Genomic DNA, 20,087 nt, shown 5'->3' with positions numbered 1-20,087 from the left:
TCTGTTTTCATTCTGCCATGGCCAAGGCACATTAATATTTAAGAGCCGTTGATAAGATGAAAGAGGAGCAATCCTTCTGGGTGAATTAACGGGACATTTGCTGCTCTCCCAGGCTCTGGGAACAGCCATTCAGCTGACTGGCATTGAGAACATCTTCTGAATGGGGCTTAGACAACTTGCATATTCAAAAGAAAACAAAATAAGTTATTTAGGGAAAACAAAAAAAAAAAAGTCTTCCTGTCCTGCAGGATTCCTGCTCTTCCTGGTGGGCTGGCTGGAAATAGCAGTACAATCAGAATGTTTTCCACTTTGGGACTACTGATTCCACTCTGACCCATGGCTTAAGTTGACTGAAGGATGGGAAAAGTCCTGCAGAAGTGTTCCTTGGGAACATCATTCTCTCAGTTCACTGCATTTATGATTCTTGTGCTGAATTCCCACAAAGGCTGGAGCTGTAGCTGAGCTTGGCTTGGTGATTGGAGTCTGTTGTGAAAATAACTTTTATGCTGCATACATGACGAATGGGAGCTTGCAGGCACATGTGGAGTGGGTTACTTCACACAAATCATCCCCTCAAACCCCAGAGCAGCACGGTGATTATGTGTGAATAACCGAGGCAGCAGGAATTTCAAAGATGAATCAGTGCTGCTCACATGCTAATTCGGGGAGAACCAACAAAGTCATTCAGAAAATAATTTAGGATAATTAATACATCTGAGAGCTGCTGCAAACCACGAGGACATGTTCTGTGAGCAGTGGCAGACACAGCACATCCCCACAGTTTACTGCTACAAGAGCAGAGCAAATTGAACTTTATCAGCACCCAGCTGCTTAAATGACCTCAGTGACCATCCTGACCCAATTCCCAGGAGACACATCCCACTCTTAGGAAGCCAGCAGGGGTCAGATGAAGACTGAAGGGCAAGAACTCAGGAGACTGGAGACTTTTACTCCCCATGCAGTCCCAGGGCTGGCTGAGGATGGGGCAGGCAGCAGCTTGGGCTGTGGATTCTGTCCCTCGGTGCTCCCAGACACTGGAGCAGGGAATCTGTGCCCTGTGGTGAGGACAAGATGGTCCAACACTGCCTACTCTGCCAAAGCAACATCCTTGCCTTTTTTCTCTTTATTTTCTCCTAGCCACACCTTCTGGATAAGAAAGTACCTGTCATGACTGAGGTGCAGGGAAGGCAAGAGATGGAGACAGAAAAGTGATGGCAAATGACCTGACAGTTACAGGAGCCAAACACAGGAATTTTCAGCAGGGATGTAGATTTTTTTTTTTCAGGAGGGGCAAAACCAACCAGCAGGTGCCACCAAGCTTAAAAAAAACCCCAAAAACTAGCATGATGCAGTACAGTGTGCTGTCTACTGCAAAGAAAAAAAAGAAAGGAAAATGTTATGAACTTACTGGGTTCCCATCGATGCCTGGAGGTCCTCGTTCTCCAAAATTCCCAGGAAAACCCTGAGAAGAGGAGGCAAACATGAAAGTTAGTTATTGAGGCTCCCTGGTGCAGTCAATCAGTTACAAACCACTCCCCCTGCACCCCGTGCAGCACTTTGGGAAGCAGCAGAACACGGGGACACGTGGGACAACCAGCCTGCCTGTCCTCATCCAAACCACTCCTGCCACACCAGCACAGCTCAGCAAGGCCAAAACTCCTGATTCACAACCTCACTGCAGTGACTAGATTAAAAATGGATTGCCAATGTGAATTATTTAGTGCTGTCTGCTAACAGGACCCTTTGAAGAGCATCCCCTCCTCTCAGGATAGCTGGACAGCACAAAGCCTCTTGGAGCCCATGCAGATGCTCAATGGAGCTGATGGGAGATGCCTGGTGAATTCACTCCCTTTCAGCTTGCCAGAGGAGCAAACACTTCCAAACTCATTCCAGCCCACACCCCAGGGCTGTGAAAGGCCATGTTTACTACAGGAAAAAGTCACCACAAAAGAAGACTTCATCTCATTATATCCGAGACAAGTTTGGAAGACTTCAGACAATTGTAGAGAAGGGAGGGGAGGTGCTGAGCCAGAGCCAGAGCACAGTGCTGGGACACGTTCTCTCTCTCTCTTGGACAGACCCTGTGCTCCTCTAAGCCCCCCAGTTCCCTGCCACAAGCAGATCCCAGAGCAGATTTCTCTTCCCTGTCCTGCCATGCTCCGTCTCCCACAGGAAGAGCTCGAATTGGGAGTCAAAGTAAAAGTGCCTTTATCTCCTTCTCTGCTCACCAGAATATGAAGGGCAACATGGGCATATTCTGAAATACCTGAGAGCTTAAGAAACAGAGAAGAAGAAAGGGAGAGGATGCTGTCCACTCCTGCCTGCTTCCCTGCATGCCACAAACACTGGGAAAAGCAAATCTGAGTGGAATGCAACAGCCAATGGTGACAATGCTTATCTGGAAACCCATCAGCAACAATGAAAACTGAAATGATCACAGCAGACAGAGCAGGAAAACCACACTGGGAAACTGTCATCCAAGACCTCCCTTGACCTTTGGGGGTTTACAGCTCCTGGTGAACAGAAAAGGTAAAAAGTTGCTCAGTAAAATCTAAGGTGAGAGATGGGAGACCTGTTTAGGTCAACAGAAATTCTGCTGCTGACCTCAGAGCCAGCATTTCAGCTTTTCTGTACCAATTCTCTACAGCATGAAGGACTGAACTGACATGAGCTATTGCTTGCTTGGATTCAACACTTCTATTTTGTGGGAATCATTGAGAATAGGAAAGTTGTCTGCCTTTCTCCAGCTAGGCACTACATCCCTGAGGCCTGTGCACATGCCAAGAGGCTGTGGTAAGCAACCACTGGAAACAGCCTTCTGCCATCTAGAGACAAAGATGTCAAATATAACGAGAAGGCAGGGGGGCCTACAATTTTCTTTAATGAAAAAAGGAGAAAAATAACTCTTCTACATGCTGAATCAATCAGATCAGAAGAGAGATGTGCAGGGAAAACTCATTGCTCAGGCAAGACAGAAAAAAAAAAAAAAAGAAGATTGCCAGAATATTTTGCTGTTTACAGTCATGTGGCTTGCCAAGGAAAATATGAGTGTGCACAGACTGATACTGTACTTACACTGCTGCAGATTTCAGCATTCCCCCATCTCTCCTTCCTTCCTCAGGGAACAGAGCTGGGCATGGAGTGGCCCATGGGTGCCACTGAGCTGCAGCCTGGCCCTGTGGCTGCTGAGCTCTCTGCTGTGGAGCTGAGCTCTCACCAACACAGGGAGATTTTACTACTTTGAATGGTACAATGAAAACAATATTGCTACAGCAGCATAATATCAGCTAGGGGAATGCTTGCTCCAGACTAAAACAGCACTGTCTGAATTTGGTTTAAAACTGTGGCAGTGTGACATAAACAATGTGCTCCTGTGCCAGAATAAAAGAATTCAGATAAGGAACTATTTAAATGCATATGTTTTGCACATGTGTTTCACTTTTTTTTATGCCTCAGTTTCCAGCATTAACCTTGCTGCTTAAACACAGGAAATTTGAGGCACTTGGTTGATAGAGTTAATAGAAGTCTGAATTTACACAGGTTTTCCAGCACTAGGTCTCCAAATATCTAGAAAACCAGTTTATTCCTGTGTTTGGAAGGTGAAGCTGAGCACCTGAGCTCACTTGGCCAATACCACCCAGCAACCAAGAGATTCAGCAATAAAACCTGTTCACAGCAGGCTGTGACTGCCCACAGAGCTCGGGTTCTGCCAGCCCTCAAGAGGGCATGGAAAAGGGTCAGAGTGGGAGGAAGCAGAGAAGAACAGCAGAACAGGCCCAGGACAACACTCAGCACCAAAGCCCCATCCTGGCCAACACCTTTTTTGTCCTTAACACAGCATCTGCACTACTGGCACAAGCACCCCCAACCCAGCTCACCCATTGCTGGGGAGGTGGCTGGTGTCCCCCTAAATGTCCCCTGGTACATTTTGGCCCAAACTGTAAAACAAACCCAGAGGAGGAGACAAATGCAAGGAGCAGCTTCAATTCAACTACCCCCAGGCATCCTAGCCCAGAAGTCGAGCTTAGCACAGGTTTTGCACATTAAAGGAGGCTGAGGCTGGTGGCTGTGGCATGGAGAAGGATATTTCAGCCTTCATGCAGGCTGCAAAGACCCAAACCAGGTTGTGAAAGCTGTCCCAGCACAGCTCTTGCACAGCAGGAAACAATCAATCTTTTAAGCCCCTAATGAAAAAGAAAGCACTTTGTTTCCATGGGGTAAGCAGTAGCAGTTTAAACCACAATAACAGTTCCAGTGACCACAGTGTCCTAATTTATTGGATCTCACACGTCTGTAAAAGCCATTTTTTTGGTGCCTCTCCTGCCTGAGTCTAAAGGAGAGAGCTGTTCCCTAGGAACAGAACTAGCACTATTCAACTAAAACAAGCAGCCCAGAATTTACAAGCAGACTCTGTTATCCCCCTGGTTTCACTCCCCTAAGCAGTGACACCTCTGCTCTCCCATGCTCTGCTCCAACAGCCTGAGGAGCCCAGGCTGAGGGAGAACACATGGGGCAGGAAGCTCATTTTATGGTGCTGGCAGACAGGAGGGTCACAACTGGCAGCCCATTACAGGAGACTTTTGAAAGAGATTAAATACAGCAGATTCAGAGTCTCCTGTGAGTGCAGAAGGGGTTTTGGTACAGAAAATCCATAATTTTCCAAGGTGTTTTTTTTTTTTCAGGAAAACTAGTCACTGGAAATTATGCTTAAGGATTGGGACAGCAAAGGTAAACACCCCAGTGAAAAATACAGAGCCTGCTCTGTGGGAGGGACAGGATGGACAGAGAAGGACCAGGCCAGGGAAGGGAATGGCAAATGGCAGCAGAAGTAGGGAGAAAATGCTCGACTAACAAGTTGTGCTGGCCAGGAGCCAGCAGGGTGCTCCTCCACAGCGCTCCAGTCAGGTATGACAAAACTTTTGGCTCTATCTCACAGCTGGGAAATTCAGAGAGGAGGTGGGGGAAAATGTCCAGCTGAATGGATTTCACATTGTCTGAAGGAGAAGTTCAATGAAAGAAGCAAGATGAGGAGCTGGAGAGAGAGCACAGAGGCAGATGCTTTGCACCAACAACCTCTGGGTGCTCCTGTGCTCCCCTGTCCCCAGCCCAAGCAGAGCTTTACAGGGGTTCACGATTTGTGAACTGAGACACAGAGATACAAACTGATTTATCCCAGCTTTCACTGAGGAGTCTGCAGCTGAAGCAGCAACAGAGTCTCTGTCTTTGAGATGTTCCAATAGTGCCTTAATTCCTTTCATCCCCGCTCCCTGCAAAGGGCATCCTTTCACAGAGCAGGAGCCTCCTGCTGAGAACAACCAGACCTAGACAGACACTGGAACCAGCTCCTCTTGCATCAGGGGATTACATCCCCCTCCACCTCCCCTTCCTTTCTTCCACTGCTCAAAGCAAACAGAGCAGCCTGCCCTTTCTGCTGTCAGCCAAAGCACTGCTCCTGTCAGGGCAGCTCCTTGTCCCTTGTCCCTGGAAGCAGCTAACCAGTCCTAACCAGTCCCCAAGGAGCAGGGACTGGTGACACACACGGTGTCCTTTGCTCCCCCCAAGCCCTCTCAGGTGCTCACGTGTGGCTGGGTGTGTTGTGTGTGTACAACATCTGATTCAGTTTAAAGCACTTTCCCTGAAGGAGTAAGGGAGGCAGTCTGGCAGCTGCTGCTCTGAAGAATCCTGGCAGGTCTTCATGCCAACAGAATCGTTCTCCAAAAATAGGATTTTATTTTCCTGTTGGCTGAAGGTGAAGCTGCTCAAACCAACCAGCCCTCCTGTCTTGTCTGCAAAAGTCTCTATTTGCCAGTTGGCTCTGGCCAGGTGAATCACTGCCCAGGAACCTCCACAGGGACAGAACTTGCAAGTCAAATAATTTAAGTTAGGAAAAAGGAAAAAAAAAAAAAAAGGTGGTGGAGAAGCAGGGCTGAGGGTGAGAGAAAGCCTTCACTGGAAAAAAGAAGGAGAATAAAACAAACAAGTGTAGCTTATGTTGGCAGCTCACACCTCTGAGAGAATTCCTGGTGTGGAGAGCAGACTGAGCCCCTCCACAGGTGGGCAGGGGGTGGCTCAGCCCCAGCAGGATTCACCCCAAAGGGAGCCTGGCAGACCCTGTGCTCCTGCTGTGCCTCAACAGCTACACTGGGACCTCTGCCCTCCCCTGGGTCCAGGCACTTCTCATCCCTGCAGAGAGGGAGAGGTGGGAATGGAGGGGGGTCCTGCTGCAGCTCTGCTCCTCTGCCACCTCAATGGAAGCTTTGCTCTCACCCCCAGGAGACTTCACAGCTCCGTGTCACCTCTTGGGACAAAGATTTCAGGGCATTTTTAAACAAAACTCTCCCTCCAGCTGTGGGAGTACGGCAGGAGCAGCACAAGAAAAATTTCCTGAAGCCCCTCCAGCCAAACATCACTCAAGTGAAACCCCAGCCCCTCCACACTCCTGCTCCATTCCTTTCCCACTGGCACAGGATCTTTTCCTGCTCTGCAGGGCTCTAACTGAGTTACCAGTGCACAGACACCTTGGCCTAATGCCAGAGAGCACTGAGCCTGCCACTGCCCCTCCTTATCTCTGGCCAACATTGCCAATCCAAGCAGCCTCCTGCCCAAGGAAGTCAAGCAGCTTTAGGGGTCAAAATGCTTTCAGACTCATAGGTGACAATTGCATTATTTTGCTTTACAATTTCTAAGGAGAATAGTTTTTGAGCTTTGATTTATGAATGAGCTTTCCCCTGAAGGATTGAAGATGCCTGGAAGACCTTGGTTCAGTTCCTCATGAGATTTCTGAATGAAGATGGACAAGTCAGTTAGGAGCATTCTTGGGAAAAAAATATCTTTGGGATTGTTTCTTTTCTTTCAGTGGAAGTTATAGCTCTTGGCACCTTTTCCCTGTGTTTTCTGTACCTTGTTTTGCCCATTCTTAAAAAATGAAATACATACTGATATTGTCAACCTCTCCAGGTTATTTGGATGGTGTAATCCTGGACATAGGAACATGTGAGAAGTAACCATGCAAGCACCTCACCACAGAGATCTGGGAAACTCCAGACGTGTGGAACACAGCTCAGGCCAAAAAGAGATGGTGACATTTGCTCTGGGCTCACGCTTGCATTTCAGAGTGGTGAACCAGGCCAAGAGGGGTGGAGAGACCAGACCAGCTGCCCAGCTCCAGTGTCCAATTTCAGCATTAAAAAAAGTCACTGATTGCTCAAACCACATCTATTTTAAAAATTCAGGTTAATAAAGCAAAAAAAAAAAAAAAAAGCAAAGAATTTACTTAAATGGCTAACAGGAAACATCTGATCCATGGGCTAAAACTCTCTGATTAAAAGAAGAGCCTTGTTCATGGCTGGTTTTCAGGACCTCCACTGGACTTTTCATGCAAACAGAATGATTAAAAGCATATTCTGTTTTTAAATTAATCAGTTCCTGAACAAGGCACCAAACATTTTGGTGCTATGCTGGGGTACTGGCACAAGACAGCACTGCCCAGTCCTGTCCATCAGCTCCTACAGACCATTTGTGCTCCCTCCTGAGGCTCATCTTGTGGAGTTACCTGTACACAGCTCTTCAGCCCACTCATTTCTCTACTGGCTTTGGCTGGCCACATCTGACAGTACCATGAAATGCTGTTACCAGTTTCCCAAGTGCTCATGTGGTGCAGGAGACTCTTGGCTCACTCACTCAAGGAAGGGTCTCAGCTGCATCCAAAGCAGAGAAAAGACTGGAGCAAGAGAGGAGATGTTTAGCACCTGAGTCCCTACAGAGAGAAGCACCATTTGTTTTGTCAGTGCTCTGTGGCCATGCCAGCCCCTGCAGACCCACGGCAGAGCCTGGCTCCCCACTGTGTGCATGGGCAGCAGCTGGGCCTGTGAGCCTTGGCAAACCCCAGGCTCTGACACTGGATCTATCCAATGGATGGATCTATCTCAAAATGACATTGGATCTGTCCAAGGATGGATCTATCTCAGCCCTCCATCAAAAGGTTGGGGAGGCTACAAAATGAAACCTTCCTGACCCAGAGGCAGCCCTGCTTTTGGCTATCCAGACACAATTGATGCCTTTTCATAGGATGCAAGAGCCTGCTCATGCTGGTGGGGAGGGCAGGGGTACCCCATGACCTTCTGACAGCTTATCAGATGAAGGAAAAACCAATATATTGCATCTTGGTGCTCACTGGAGGCAGGAGTTAATGCATGATAAGGCACTACAGAAGAAGACAGCACACATGGAAAAGAGCTTGGTGAGAGGGAGGGTGCCACTCTCTGTGAGAGCTGGAGAGGGGGATCCTGCCTGTGGCCAGCTCAGCAGCCTGGCACTGCACTGGTGCTCCCAGCAAACTCTGAGGCTGGTTCCAGTGGCTGCCAGCTCCCTTTGGCTCTCACACTGTGGGTGACAGAGGGGAGGGACCCTGCTGGACTCACTCCCATGCTGATCCCTGTGACTCCAAATCCATGTGCCTTTTGATGGCACCTCCTCCTCGAGACATGAGCTGTCATCCTTGGCATTTCCACGCTAAGCTTCAGCTGCTGAGCTCAAAGGAGAGCTCTCCAAAGACAGTGCTGTCCCTGGCTTGCACAGAGCTGGAAGAGCCAAGCAGCTTGTGTGACACTGTGTGTCATGGGGAGAAACCAGAACGATGAGCACAGAGACAGAAATATCTGCTCGTGATGCTCATGGCTTGCTCGTGCTGCTGTTACCAAACCCTTCCAGCCCTGATCCCTGTGCTGTTTTGTGGACCTTTTGGGCCAGGGCTTTTCTTTCACAAGGTGTTTGCATGGTACCTGACACAGTGAGGCTCTGAGGGCAGGACCAGCACCAGGTTCTTAGAAAAATGTAAGGAAACCTAAGTTGTGTTTAACTGACTTGTGAATAGACCTCAGATGAACCTCAAAATTACTAAGTATGTCTTTGAATTAAATTTCTCTTCCTTCTTTTCTATCTCTTTTAAAAGAATACTACTAACAAAAAGATTGGAAGCAAAAAATCATAGATAAAAAATAGCACAGCTGGTGCGGAGTGAACACTCTATGTGAAAAAGAGAGATATAAGCACACATCAAAACCAAAGATGAACCAAAAAAGAGCTCAAAGCTCTTTGGATATATTTCCTGAAGTTTTGCCTTTAAGTCTTTTCCTCTAGCAGAGCTTAAGAACTTCTGAAAATATTCCACTCCATTTGAAGTTTAATACAATCTGCAGTGCAGACACTCCTGATTGTGGCTACCCATCTCCCACAGCACAAGAACAGCTTGGTGTTCCTTCAGCTACTTCTATCTCCTACTCTTCCTATGAGTCATTTCCTACAGTGGCAGCACAGCTCCTTCCCAAAGCTGAACCAGGACTGGCACATTGTCTCTGCATGGCAAGACAAGCTATCAACAGCTTCTCTCACTCCTTCCCCCAGCACCCCTGATGGGGTCTTGTTTTTATATATATTTTTTTTTCCCAGCTGCTCAGCTGAACACCATAAAAATCCACAAAAATCACCATAAAAAGACATATTTTTCAGCCACTGCACTGGCAAGACTGAAGGTTTAATCAGGCAGCTGCATCAGCTCCAGCTCCCCAGCCCACCTCTAAACCAAGCAGATCCAGAGATGTACAGACTCCTGTTATTTCAGCCTCCTTTGTGCACTGGGCTCCAACCATAACTCTGCTCCCAGCCCACCCCCAGCCCTCTCCCTCTCCAGAGCTCATATTTTGGGATGCACTGGCCTCCTGCATCGCTGATGTCGGGCAGGGAGAGGTGGAGTCAGCTGTTTCCACGACAGACTCACCATGTCCCTCACAGCTCTGCAAAACTTTACTTCCCTGGAAGGATTTCAAGCTCTGACTCATGTCCAGTTCCTCTATTTTAATCATTCCCTCTTACATCATTCTCAGAGGCCCACGGTGTCACATGCAACCTCCCCCAGCCCCCAGCTCCTCCTCGGCTGAGCACTGATACAGTGCCAGCTCTCCTCCCAAACAAAGCTAGGTACAGAAATATGTGTGATACCAACTCCTTCCTCCTCTCTGGAGCATTCACCAGCTCTGAAGGCAGCTAATATGGGCTTGGAAGAGCTCCCCTCTGCAATGACAACACGGAGACAGCAGAGGAACAACAGCCACACCAGCAAATCTAAGGGAGCAGGGATGGGAGAGACCAGAGAAATCCCAGAAGGCTCACAAAAACCCCAAGGCAGCTGGGAGGCAGCAGTGGCCAGGAGATAAGTGTTGGAAAGAGAATCAGGTCAGCTGGTTCATGCTTTCCATTTCTCCCAGAGACTTCCTGAATAACTGTGGATGTCACTTAATCTTTCTGTTCACGCTGGGAAGTTCAAATCGTCAGCATCGGCCCATTCAAGATTTCCTATTAAACCTGATATCATAAACCAGGGATGGAGCCAGAGCTCTCTGAAGGAGCCAAGCAGAACAAAGGTGCTCACGTGTAGCCATTTAATCCCTTCCCTAGATCCCAGCCTGAATGCCTCCACAGCTGAGAGATTCCCTGCTGATCTCAGGGGAGCCCCTTGCTCGTAGCAGTGACCGCCAGACCGAAACCCTTGCCTGGAAGATTACAAATCCTGGCCAGCCAACAGCTGGAAGGCTTTGAGCCTGCAGCGTGCTCTGTGCAGAGAGAGCAGAGAGCAGAGCCCCTGCACCTAACAACAGTTGCTGTGTTTGTTTTGCCCTGGCCAGCGAGTCATGGTTACACCACGGACGCTGCACTTATTCATCACAGAGGTTTCTGGTGCAACCAGCAGCTTGCAAAAGATCTGGTATGGATTTCCAGTACCCCTCCAAAAAAATCTGCTTGACTGCTCCCCATCTCAGGCAAAGGAGAGGCAGGATGGATGTGGCACTGCTGAGGTGTCTGCACTGCCATCAGAACCCAGGACATCCCTCTGGCTGTCCTGGATGGCTCAAGCCCCTGCCAGGGGGCTCAGAGACCCTGGCACAGAGCCCAAGACACCTGGGACTTGAATTTTGACCCATGGAGCAAATTATCACCTTTATATGAAGAATTACAAGTCAAGAGAATTTAAGTAGAATACTAGTTAGTTGGTCACGGGGTGAAAAGTAAATTTTTGGGGTTTTAGAAAGGGGGCTCAGGGTCCCAAGATGGAGGAATTTGAGCGTGCCCTGTCCTTATTTCTTGTTCCTAGCCTCCATCTTCTGAGTGATGTTAACACTTTTAGGTTAGTTTAAAGTAGAAACTCACTGTCTAACATAGGTGATAGGTATTCGGAAATTATTGTAAATAATGTACACGTAGTTTTTAGTATAAAAGACAACACTGCACCTGGGGGCAGTAAATGTGCCTCTGTCTGACCTGCTGAACAGACCTCAGCAGGCCAGAGAAAGAATGTTATAAATAAAAAATAATAAACAAGAAGAATCCTAACTCCTTCGACTGCCAAGCTGAAAAAAGAGACTTGCACGTATCTCAAAGTCACTCTGACCAGCAGAAATCCTGTAAATGCCAAGGTGTCTGCATGGCTTTTGCAGTGAGAACATCAGTGAGAGGTGGGCGGGGGGCTCCTGGGAAGGGGGACAAAGGGAAAGCACTGGATTTTTCCATGTGTGGGTGAGTGGACATTTTGCAAGAAGCCTGTGAGTGCAATGATGTCCAGAGGTCAGAGGAAACTCAGGCTAACGTGAAGGACAATGTGCAAAGGCAATGAGACACAACAGAGCTCCGACATGCTTGAGCTCTCTGCTGGTTCCTGGAGCAAAAAGCTTCATCCAGCTTCCTAAAGGAGGCATACAGGACTGTTTGGAAGAAGGTTGATGGGGTAAAGTCTTTCCTTTCTGTCCTTTCCTCTGCTCATTTCAGTATTTTTCCCACTTGCTTTTTACTAGAGTCAGCACAGCCCCCCTTGTTCTCCTACACAGCTCTCACAGTTGTCTTCAGCCCAGCTTGCAAACACCTCTTCCTCCTGGCCGAGCTCTCACATCTCCCTGGTGCCTCCTTGCTCCTCAAACACACCTTCCCCAATTCTGTTGTACCACCAAGAACAAAAAGGTTTCTACACAAAACCACACTTGCATTACACAAACCAGGATGGGACAGGGGTTGGAGAGAGACACAGAAAGAAGAGAAGATAGATGTGATAGAAGTGACAGAAGCTGTGGTAGAGCTGGTGGGAGTGCCAAGCAGGAGATGGAACAGAGCCAGTACAGACACCTGGGACACTGCAGCCATGGCTGGGAATTAAAAGGTGCATCTAGGGAAGCAACTGGCCAGAGGCAGGACAGGAAGGAAGATGTTGTAGAAGAAAATCTGAGAAGTTTAAGATCCAAGGGAGCATGGGAAAAGAGCAATAAAGCCTGTGAATTGAGCAGAGCATGGAAGAAAGGAAGAGAGCAAAATCTCTATCTTGGTTTTCTTCCTGCTTGAGAAGACAGACATGGAAAGGTTTGTTTGAAGATATGAAAGGACCCAGCCAAAAGCCAAATGTCGTCTTCCCAGTTTCATTCAACAAGGTCTGCATAATAGACGAGGAAAAACTTTACCGGCCTACCCATCTTGCCCCTCTTCCCAGGAACTCCAGGGATCCCCTGCAAGGAAAAAACACAGAGAGAGAGAAAAAAAAAAAAAAAAAGTTCTGGTTGAGAAATCAAACAGCCAACCAACAATACAAAGCAAAATGAGAAGAGAAAGGAGAATGCAAAACAGGCTAATGACTGTGGCATTGTTTGGGAATCAAAATGTCAGCTACTTGCAGTGGGCTGCGAGAGCAGAAGACAATTAACCTTCACCCATTAACTGCGGCCTCCCGAGGCCACGTGCAGGCAGCATCCCCAGGCTGGGGCTGGGCTTAGCAGGAGCAGTCATTAAGCTACTGGTCTGGAACCAAATGAGGGCCACTGCTGAGGCACTCGCTGCAGAACTCGTGTTTATGTTTCTTATTTAGTTCTACAAGCATTAAATCAGCGTGGCCAGAGCGCGGGGCAGGCCCCTCCCAGGCAGGCACACTCCCACATGGTCCCAGGGCCTCTCTGCTTTCTGGAGATTGCACTTGAGGGAGGAAAGGCTGGAATCCAACTGTGTTTGGCTTCCAGTGATCCTTTTAGGAGCTCTTGTAGTGGGGAGAAGGGGAAGAGATCAGGCAGGTGGGAGGGTGTGGAGACGGAGAGTGGAAAAGCAAGGGATGACCTGTAAAGCTCTGGAAATTTGGGCTGGGGGAAGGCACGATGAAAAGGATGGGAGGAAGGGAGGGCACAGCCACAGCTGTCCACTTACAGCTCCAGGCTTGACTGCCCAACTCAATGCAACTGGAAATAAAGCCATTTTCAGAAAGCTCAGCACTGTCCCTTCCAAGAGCCAGGCTCTTTCCAAACATCTCCAGCCAGGCACACAAAATGTTGAGACAGCGTGGCTGGGAGGGGATTCCTGTGGGAGCAGAGAATCTCCATGGACATTCTCCTCACCCTGCCCCACCTCACTAAGATGAGCTGGCAAGGGGGAGAGGGAAGGCAGGTTTTCAAGTGAAGGAGAACATAGAAAAATTCCTCTGTAGTCAACAGCAAAGTCTGATGGCCCTGCCTGAAGCCTGGGTTCTCCTCAGCTGAACATCAGCATTATACAGGGACACAGATCCTCATTCAAGGGTAGGAAGAGACTAAAGAAGGGATAGGTAAGCATTAGGCATGCTTGCCTCCTTCCTCAGGGAGCAGGGATAGAGAAGATTACATCAGGCTCTGAAGAACTGCATTCAACCAACACACCAAGGTTTTCTTCACAAAATACTCACTCGTTCTCCATCGGCTCCTGGTAGCCCAAATAATCCTGGGAGACCAATATAGCCCTAAAGAAAAGAGGAAACAAGCAGTCAAACACATTTCTCCATTGGCATGCAGTAAAGCTGTGCTTCCTGAAGAGCAGAGCAGCCTCCAGCGCTGGTCAGTGGCAGCCGTGATGAAATAAACCTTGAGGCAAGTGTATATGCCCATGGACTGCATGGTGCTGGCTTCCACGATGTAGTCCAAGGGCACATACCCTCACACCAGGGATCAGGAGGACTCCAGGCAGCAAGAGGACAGCCAGAAGAAACCTTACCTGGGCTGGCTCTAAGTGTACCTGAGGGAAATGGAGCTTGGTTCGAGGTTAGCAAAAATAATCCACTGACCTACACCTCCTTTTGTCTCTTTCTTTGCTTTTGACACTCATTTCCAGCTGTCCTGTTGTACAAGCCCTTTCTGTTTGTGTTGTGTCACCTGGTGGTCACACACTGCAGCCCCTTCTGAGGTAAGCCCCCCTTTTCCTGGCACCAGGGCTGCCCCCACCCTGCAGTGAGTGCTGGCTCTGCCCAAGGCCTGTCCCTGCACACCAACACCATGTGCAAACCTGCGTCACCCCAAGCACTGAAGGCCCTGCATGGGCTGGGAGAGGCTGGACCTGACATTCCAGGCTTGGGGGATTGATGTGAGGCTCAACTTGCACACCCACACCATGGGGAAACCACCTTTGCACCAGCACATTTCACATAAAACCTGCTGCTTCCACGCTCATCAGAAACCTTGTGTTTCCAGGTTTCTCTGTGGCCTTGGGGCCCTGCTGAGACAAGACACGCTGCATAAAACACAGTGTTTCCCTTCCCTTGCCACAATGGCAGCCTTGTGTTCAATCCCTTTGCTCAGCAGCCTGGACAAAGTCACCTTGTGTGCTGGGCCTCTGCAAAGGCCCCACTGGTGCCAAGCATGCCAAATCCAGAGGAAGTGAATTTCAGCAGGGAGCCCCCTCTGTGGCACCTCACTGTTACAGGAGCCAAGTGCTAACACTGCTTTTCTCTCATCTTTCTTTCTCCATCATTGCTAAATCTCTATCTGCCAACCCAACCAAACCTTTTCCCCAGTCCATCGCTCCCTGTGGGCTGTGTTTCCTTTAGGGACAACACCTAGCTGGGAAATAATGCTACATTTAAATGATCCTGCCTGCCTTTGTCTCCTGAATCCTAAAAGAAACCACATTACTCCCAAACTTTTCCTGGAGAAGGAAAAAGTAGAAGTGGAGGATGAAGAAGAGTCCAGAGCTGGCTCCCTTAAACCACAAAATGCACATTTCTTACCTTAGCACCCAATTCTGATTTACTGAAGTTGAACTAAGAAAGGGCTTCCTTGGGTATTTATAAATATTTCAGTCCTCACCACTCAGGGATGCAAAATGGAGAATAAGTTCCAAATCTTACATTCTGTACATCTACCACTTGATAATTACACAAGGTCCTGGTTAGGGCAGTGAAGAGATGCCCCAGGGAAAACTTCAGTCCTTGCAGAAGTGGGGTGAGTCTCACATTTTCCTCTTCTGCAGGAACTGAATGTGCCCTCTCCCTTCCCAGCTCAGGAATACTGCTAGCTACAGGGTCAGCATTTGTTTATTCCTTGCAGTTTTCCTAGTGATGAAAGCCAGCTGCTTGAATTTACTGCATATAGAGAAAGTATCACGTGTTGGAGAAATGGGGATTTATTGGCTTAGGATCTCATTGTGAATTTATAATTGCAGGAAAAGAACAAAATGTGATTAACAAGAGCCTTAAGTAGTAATAAAAAAAGAATCCTTTGCAGTGAGAATAAAACCCCAGCAATTATTTCTGGTGAGCAAAACCAGACAGAACGGAGATATTGTTTGTATTTGCACATGGCTTCAAGATGCTGGCTTGCTGTTGTTCATAATGATATAGACCACTCCCAAACCAGGCCTGTGCCCAAATGAGCCCATACTCAGCGTGGTTAAAGTCTGCTGAACCACACTGATTGAAACTAAAGAGGCCTTTGGGACATGGGGCTTGCAGGCTTTGATAGGAATTTGTAAGCCATTCTTTCCTCTCCTGCAATGTGAGCTCTGAAGGGGCTGACTTTATCATCAGCACTATTGGGGGACTTTGATCAAGGTACATTCCATGTTTAATTAAAAAAAACTTAACAGTGCATGGTTCAAATCCCCCAAACCCAACAAATTAAAGCAACCAGCTTCAGAATTGCAAAATCAAGCCTCAAGTTTCTTGAGAAGTCTTTGATAAAAACAAGCAGAGAGAAGGCAAATGAAAGATTGCTTACCCGAGTGCCTTTTGGGCCAGATTCCCCTATGGGGCCAGGTAAACCCTAGAACAGAAGGGAAAAAAAACAAAGACAAATGTGGACAAGCTTTAACTTAAAATAACAAGCAGTGCCAACCCCCCAAGCACCATCCCTGCATGGTTCTGCTTTAAGTGCTTCTTAAAGCTTTAAGTACTGCATGGTTCTGCTTTAAGGTTTTGCTTTAAGCATCCAAGGAGTATCAACAAAGGAGAAAAAAAAAAGACCAAATGCAAATAACAGATCTGCCATTGTTGGGGAGCTGGCATTCGGCAGAACCTGAGACTGCTGCACACATTGAGCCTTCCCTGGGGCTGAATTTGAGATTTCTGATGATAAAGACCACAAGGGCTGATGCAGTGGGGTGCCCAGAGGTTGTGTTACACTTGGGATGCCAGGCACAGTGATGCTCTCCACCCATCTTCCTGCCTGAGCAAACACATGCACAGCAAATGTATTCCAATACCTGCTTAGGTGCAATGAGAAATTCCTACAGCTCAGAGAGTCACTTAGCAATGCAGGTACTGTGATATCTCTAACCCTTTGCAGCATCAGCTATGGAAAGAATTGAAAATTAATTCCCCATTCTAATTCTATGCCTAATGCTGCTCACTCAAAATACTGCAAAGAAGGAAAGTGCAAAAATGCAAAATAATTTTTCATGTTTATTGCCTTCTAGCAAGTTTCCAGATCAATTTTTTTTCAAGCTCCAAATTTTGATGGGATTTTTCTGGGGGAATAAAAAAAAAAAGGCTAAGTCCATATTTTGTTCAGCTGGCAGCAGTGCAGGCTCAGCCTGGGATGTGAAAGTTGGGTTGTGCTCTTTCCTGGCTCCTGCATCGTTGCCAAAGATTTCAGGCATTGGGGTGAAGTTACAATCCTGCCTGTGATGCACAAACCAAACCTGAGCCAAGCACTCTCTCCCATGGCTGCAGAGCCAGCACAGCTGACAGGAGTAATAAGTAGTAAAATCTCTGTAAAGTAAACAGCCCTGATGCAGGATACACACAGGATTCAGATAGGCTGAAAAAAGCTGCCTTAAAAAAAAATAAAAAAAGTCACTTTCCTGACCCAAACCACGTTTTTAAGAAGGTAGATTTGTTCTTTGAATGTAAAGGCACAGATTTCATCCTGCTTATCTGATGGGCTGAATTGCTGAACAGCATTCATTAACCTTGTATGTCCAAAATCTCTTGGACTTCTCTTCTCATTAGCCATCTAACACACATTCACACCTAGGAGACTCTCTGGCATGCTGAGCTCTAAGAGCCTTTCAGAGTATGAATGGAGCATTTAGTCAGGTGCATAAAGCTCCCATCCAGTTCTGCCATCTGCACTCTCCAGTGTGCTAAGCAAGGCAGCAGTTTGATTTTCAATTTAAAATGGGTCATGCTTTATTGACAGTCTGCAGCAGAGAGATGCAGACTTGTTCTGCAGGTCTAGTTCACATTTAATCCAATAACCTACACATCTGCATAAAAAACTCACATCCAAACTCATGATAAGTCTGAAAGACTCAGGACAGAGCATTTGGAATCTTTGACATCTGCCTGGTCTCTTGGCTTACAGATAAATGTGGCTGAATCCAACATTAAATGTGTCCATTTTAGAAAACCCTGACAAACTTAGAAAACCCTTCACCACAAAAGTTATAGGGCGGGGTGTTCTGTCCTCCAAGAGATTCCATTTTTTAGAATCTTGCAAATTCTCCTGTTTTCTTTACACTACTCAGCATCTTCCATCATTAGGACAACAGTGTCCAATCTTGATCCATTACCCCATGCACACTCTTCCATTCCTAAAGTTGTCTTTGTGTGATTTTTTTCAGCATGAGAACAATGACTTGATTGTCTTTCATTATCTTTTTTGCAGCTGCAAATATGATTTTTATATATATATATATTTACAGTTCATGCATAACACTGTGTGTGTATATATAGGTTTTATGCCAGTGCATTTTACTAGTGGGAGTTCATCTAAATCCCCTCCTCCAATAATAAATACACCTTTTTCCATCCTAGGTTTCTAACTTGTCCAACATTAGATGTAAAATATGCCTAGAAAAGAAGGGTTAGCAGCTTGCACGTGTTGTTCTGTGCTCTGCTGTTCTGTTTTTTCCCTGTTGTTATACTGAAGAAAAATCTGCCATAATTTGCTGTAGAAATTCAGGCTTTATGTATCATAGCCACAAAATACTTTCTAACAACATTTCAGAGTTGAAAGACTGTGTTATTGCTACAACACCTTGAGGAGGGAAGAAGGAAAATATTCAGAGATCAAATATTCAAATATACCAACATTTTCTAGAGGACTGCACTGTCCTTAGTGGGGCATGTCTTTAGCTACCTGCACACCCAAATCCCTACTCTGTGCACAGCACGATGAGATTTACTGCACCTGCCTGCCAGGATAACCTTTGGCACCTGGACTTCCAGCTGGTCCTCGTTCACCCTTTGGAGAGAAAAAAAAGCAAAAGCACAAAAAGTCAGGTGAATGTCCCACTTGGGAAGGGGTTTTAGCTGAATCATTTTTGAGGGGATTAACCTGATGCACATTTATTGAGAGGAAAACAATATTAAGGGTCCATAATGAATTTAATTAATGGGTGAAAACACAGGGAAGGGATCCATGCACTGCGCAAGTGCTGCTGTTTCTCCTTCTCCCTCCATTTGGGGGAAGGCAGCAGAGAATCTGGAACAAGGACACTAAGAGAAGGTGTAAGGCTGCATCTATATCTGGCATATGGAACCGTTTTGCTGGTGGGAAAGCACTGCCAAAATTCTTCAAAACTAAATGGATTCATGTATAATATCCTTTAACATCATTGCTAACAAGGCCTGCTATTCATTGCCTTTTTTTTTTTTTTTACTGCATTGCAAACATCAAACTTAACCAAATAGAGAGGGAGGAGAAAAGGGGAGGGGGGGAATGGGCTTTGGGAAGGGAATCACATAGACTTAACACAGCGTGGTTAGTAAAGTCCAGGTGAAATTAATGTAAAAAGACAAATAAAGGGGTGGGATGGTGAGCTGGTTTTTCTTCCCCCAAGTAAACTGAGCAGTAAAAATTAGAAATTAGATGTAGGAGCTCCAAGGCAGCCTCCTCCCACCTGCCATGGATGCTGGGTCTGTGTGTGTGCCCAGCTGCCCTGGGAGCAGCTGCCTGTCCACACTGAGCAGGCTGCACCAGAGCCAAACCAGCATCACAGCCAGCAAATCCATCCCTCCTCAAAGCTCCCCTGTTGGGAAGTGGGAAAACTCACCTGGTCTCCAGGGTGACCTGGTGGTCCAGGGTAGCCTTTATATCCCTGTCAAAAGAGGATGGAGGAGATGAATACTAAGAAACAAAAATGCAGTACAATAATCTGGGTTTGGTTTCTATTTCTCTTTGTAGGTGGGACTAAAGTTCTGAGGAGAAGTAGGATTTTAGAGAGCATTACACAATCATGAACACTTTTATCAGGTTGCTTTGTGCTTGCACCATCCAAACCTGCTGATGTGTCCTGCTGTGGTCTGGGGTGGTAAATACTCCAGAAGGAATTGCTCCATGAACACATTTGGAGTGGTCTCCATGCTCAGATCCATTTGTAATCTACACCTTGAGCAAGGCTGCCCTTAATCCTCAGGAAACCACAAAATTAAATGTTGGCTTTGGGCACATTGGGGACTACAGCAACATGAGCCATTTGTGTTTCAGAGCTCTTACTTTTGCTTTATGGTTTGAAATGCCACAGGAAACACCAAAACAACCATTTACTGTCACAGGAAACTCCAATTTTTCTACCTTGAACTTGTCCAACTTCCAGCTTTTCTAATCTAATTATTACAAGATCCAGAGTGCTCCATTATGAAGCTACTAAAAATGGTGAGCAAGCTGCCTCTCAACCTGCTTTCTGCTGAATTAATTAGAATGAGTTTCTTAATCCACCTTGCTTACTGGCAAGTGTTTCAGGCTTCAAATCATTCTCACAGGTCTTTCATAATCCTGCTGCAGTTTGTCAATATTTCATTTTTTGGGGGGATGCAGACA

At 46.9% G+C, this 20,087-nt stretch overlaps 1 protein-coding gene across 2 annotated transcripts in view; it reads right to left on the bottom strand.

Annotated features, from left to right (window-relative positions):
- The window catches only part of COL27A1 (collagen type XXVII alpha 1 chain), a 144,628-nt gene that overhangs the window by 80,829 nt on the left and 43,712 nt on the right, over positions 1 to 20,087 (bottom strand). For both annotated transcript variants that reach the window (XM_077188949.1, XM_077188950.1), the window contains 6 exons: positions 19,321 to 19,365; positions 18,456 to 18,509; positions 16,041 to 16,085; positions 13,739 to 13,792; positions 12,498 to 12,542; positions 1,409 to 1,462 (listed from right to left, as the gene is read on the bottom strand). In XM_077188949.1, the coding sequence (XP_077045064.1) occupies positions 1,409 to 1,462; positions 12,498 to 12,542; positions 13,739 to 13,792; positions 16,041 to 16,085; positions 18,456 to 18,509; positions 19,321 to 19,365 (297 nt within the window). The remainder of the gene's footprint in view (positions 1 to 1,408; positions 1,463 to 12,497; positions 12,543 to 13,738; positions 13,793 to 16,040; positions 16,086 to 18,455; positions 18,510 to 19,320; positions 19,366 to 20,087) is intronic.

Source organism: Agelaius phoeniceus, chromosome 21 (genome assembly GCF_051311805.1).
Source record: "Agelaius phoeniceus isolate bAgePho1 chromosome 21, bAgePho1.hap1, whole genome shotgun sequence".
Classification (NCBI taxonomy): domain Eukaryota; kingdom Metazoa; phylum Chordata; class Aves; order Passeriformes; family Icteridae; genus Agelaius; species Agelaius phoeniceus.
This window is presented reverse-complemented; position numbering and strand designations above follow the sequence as displayed.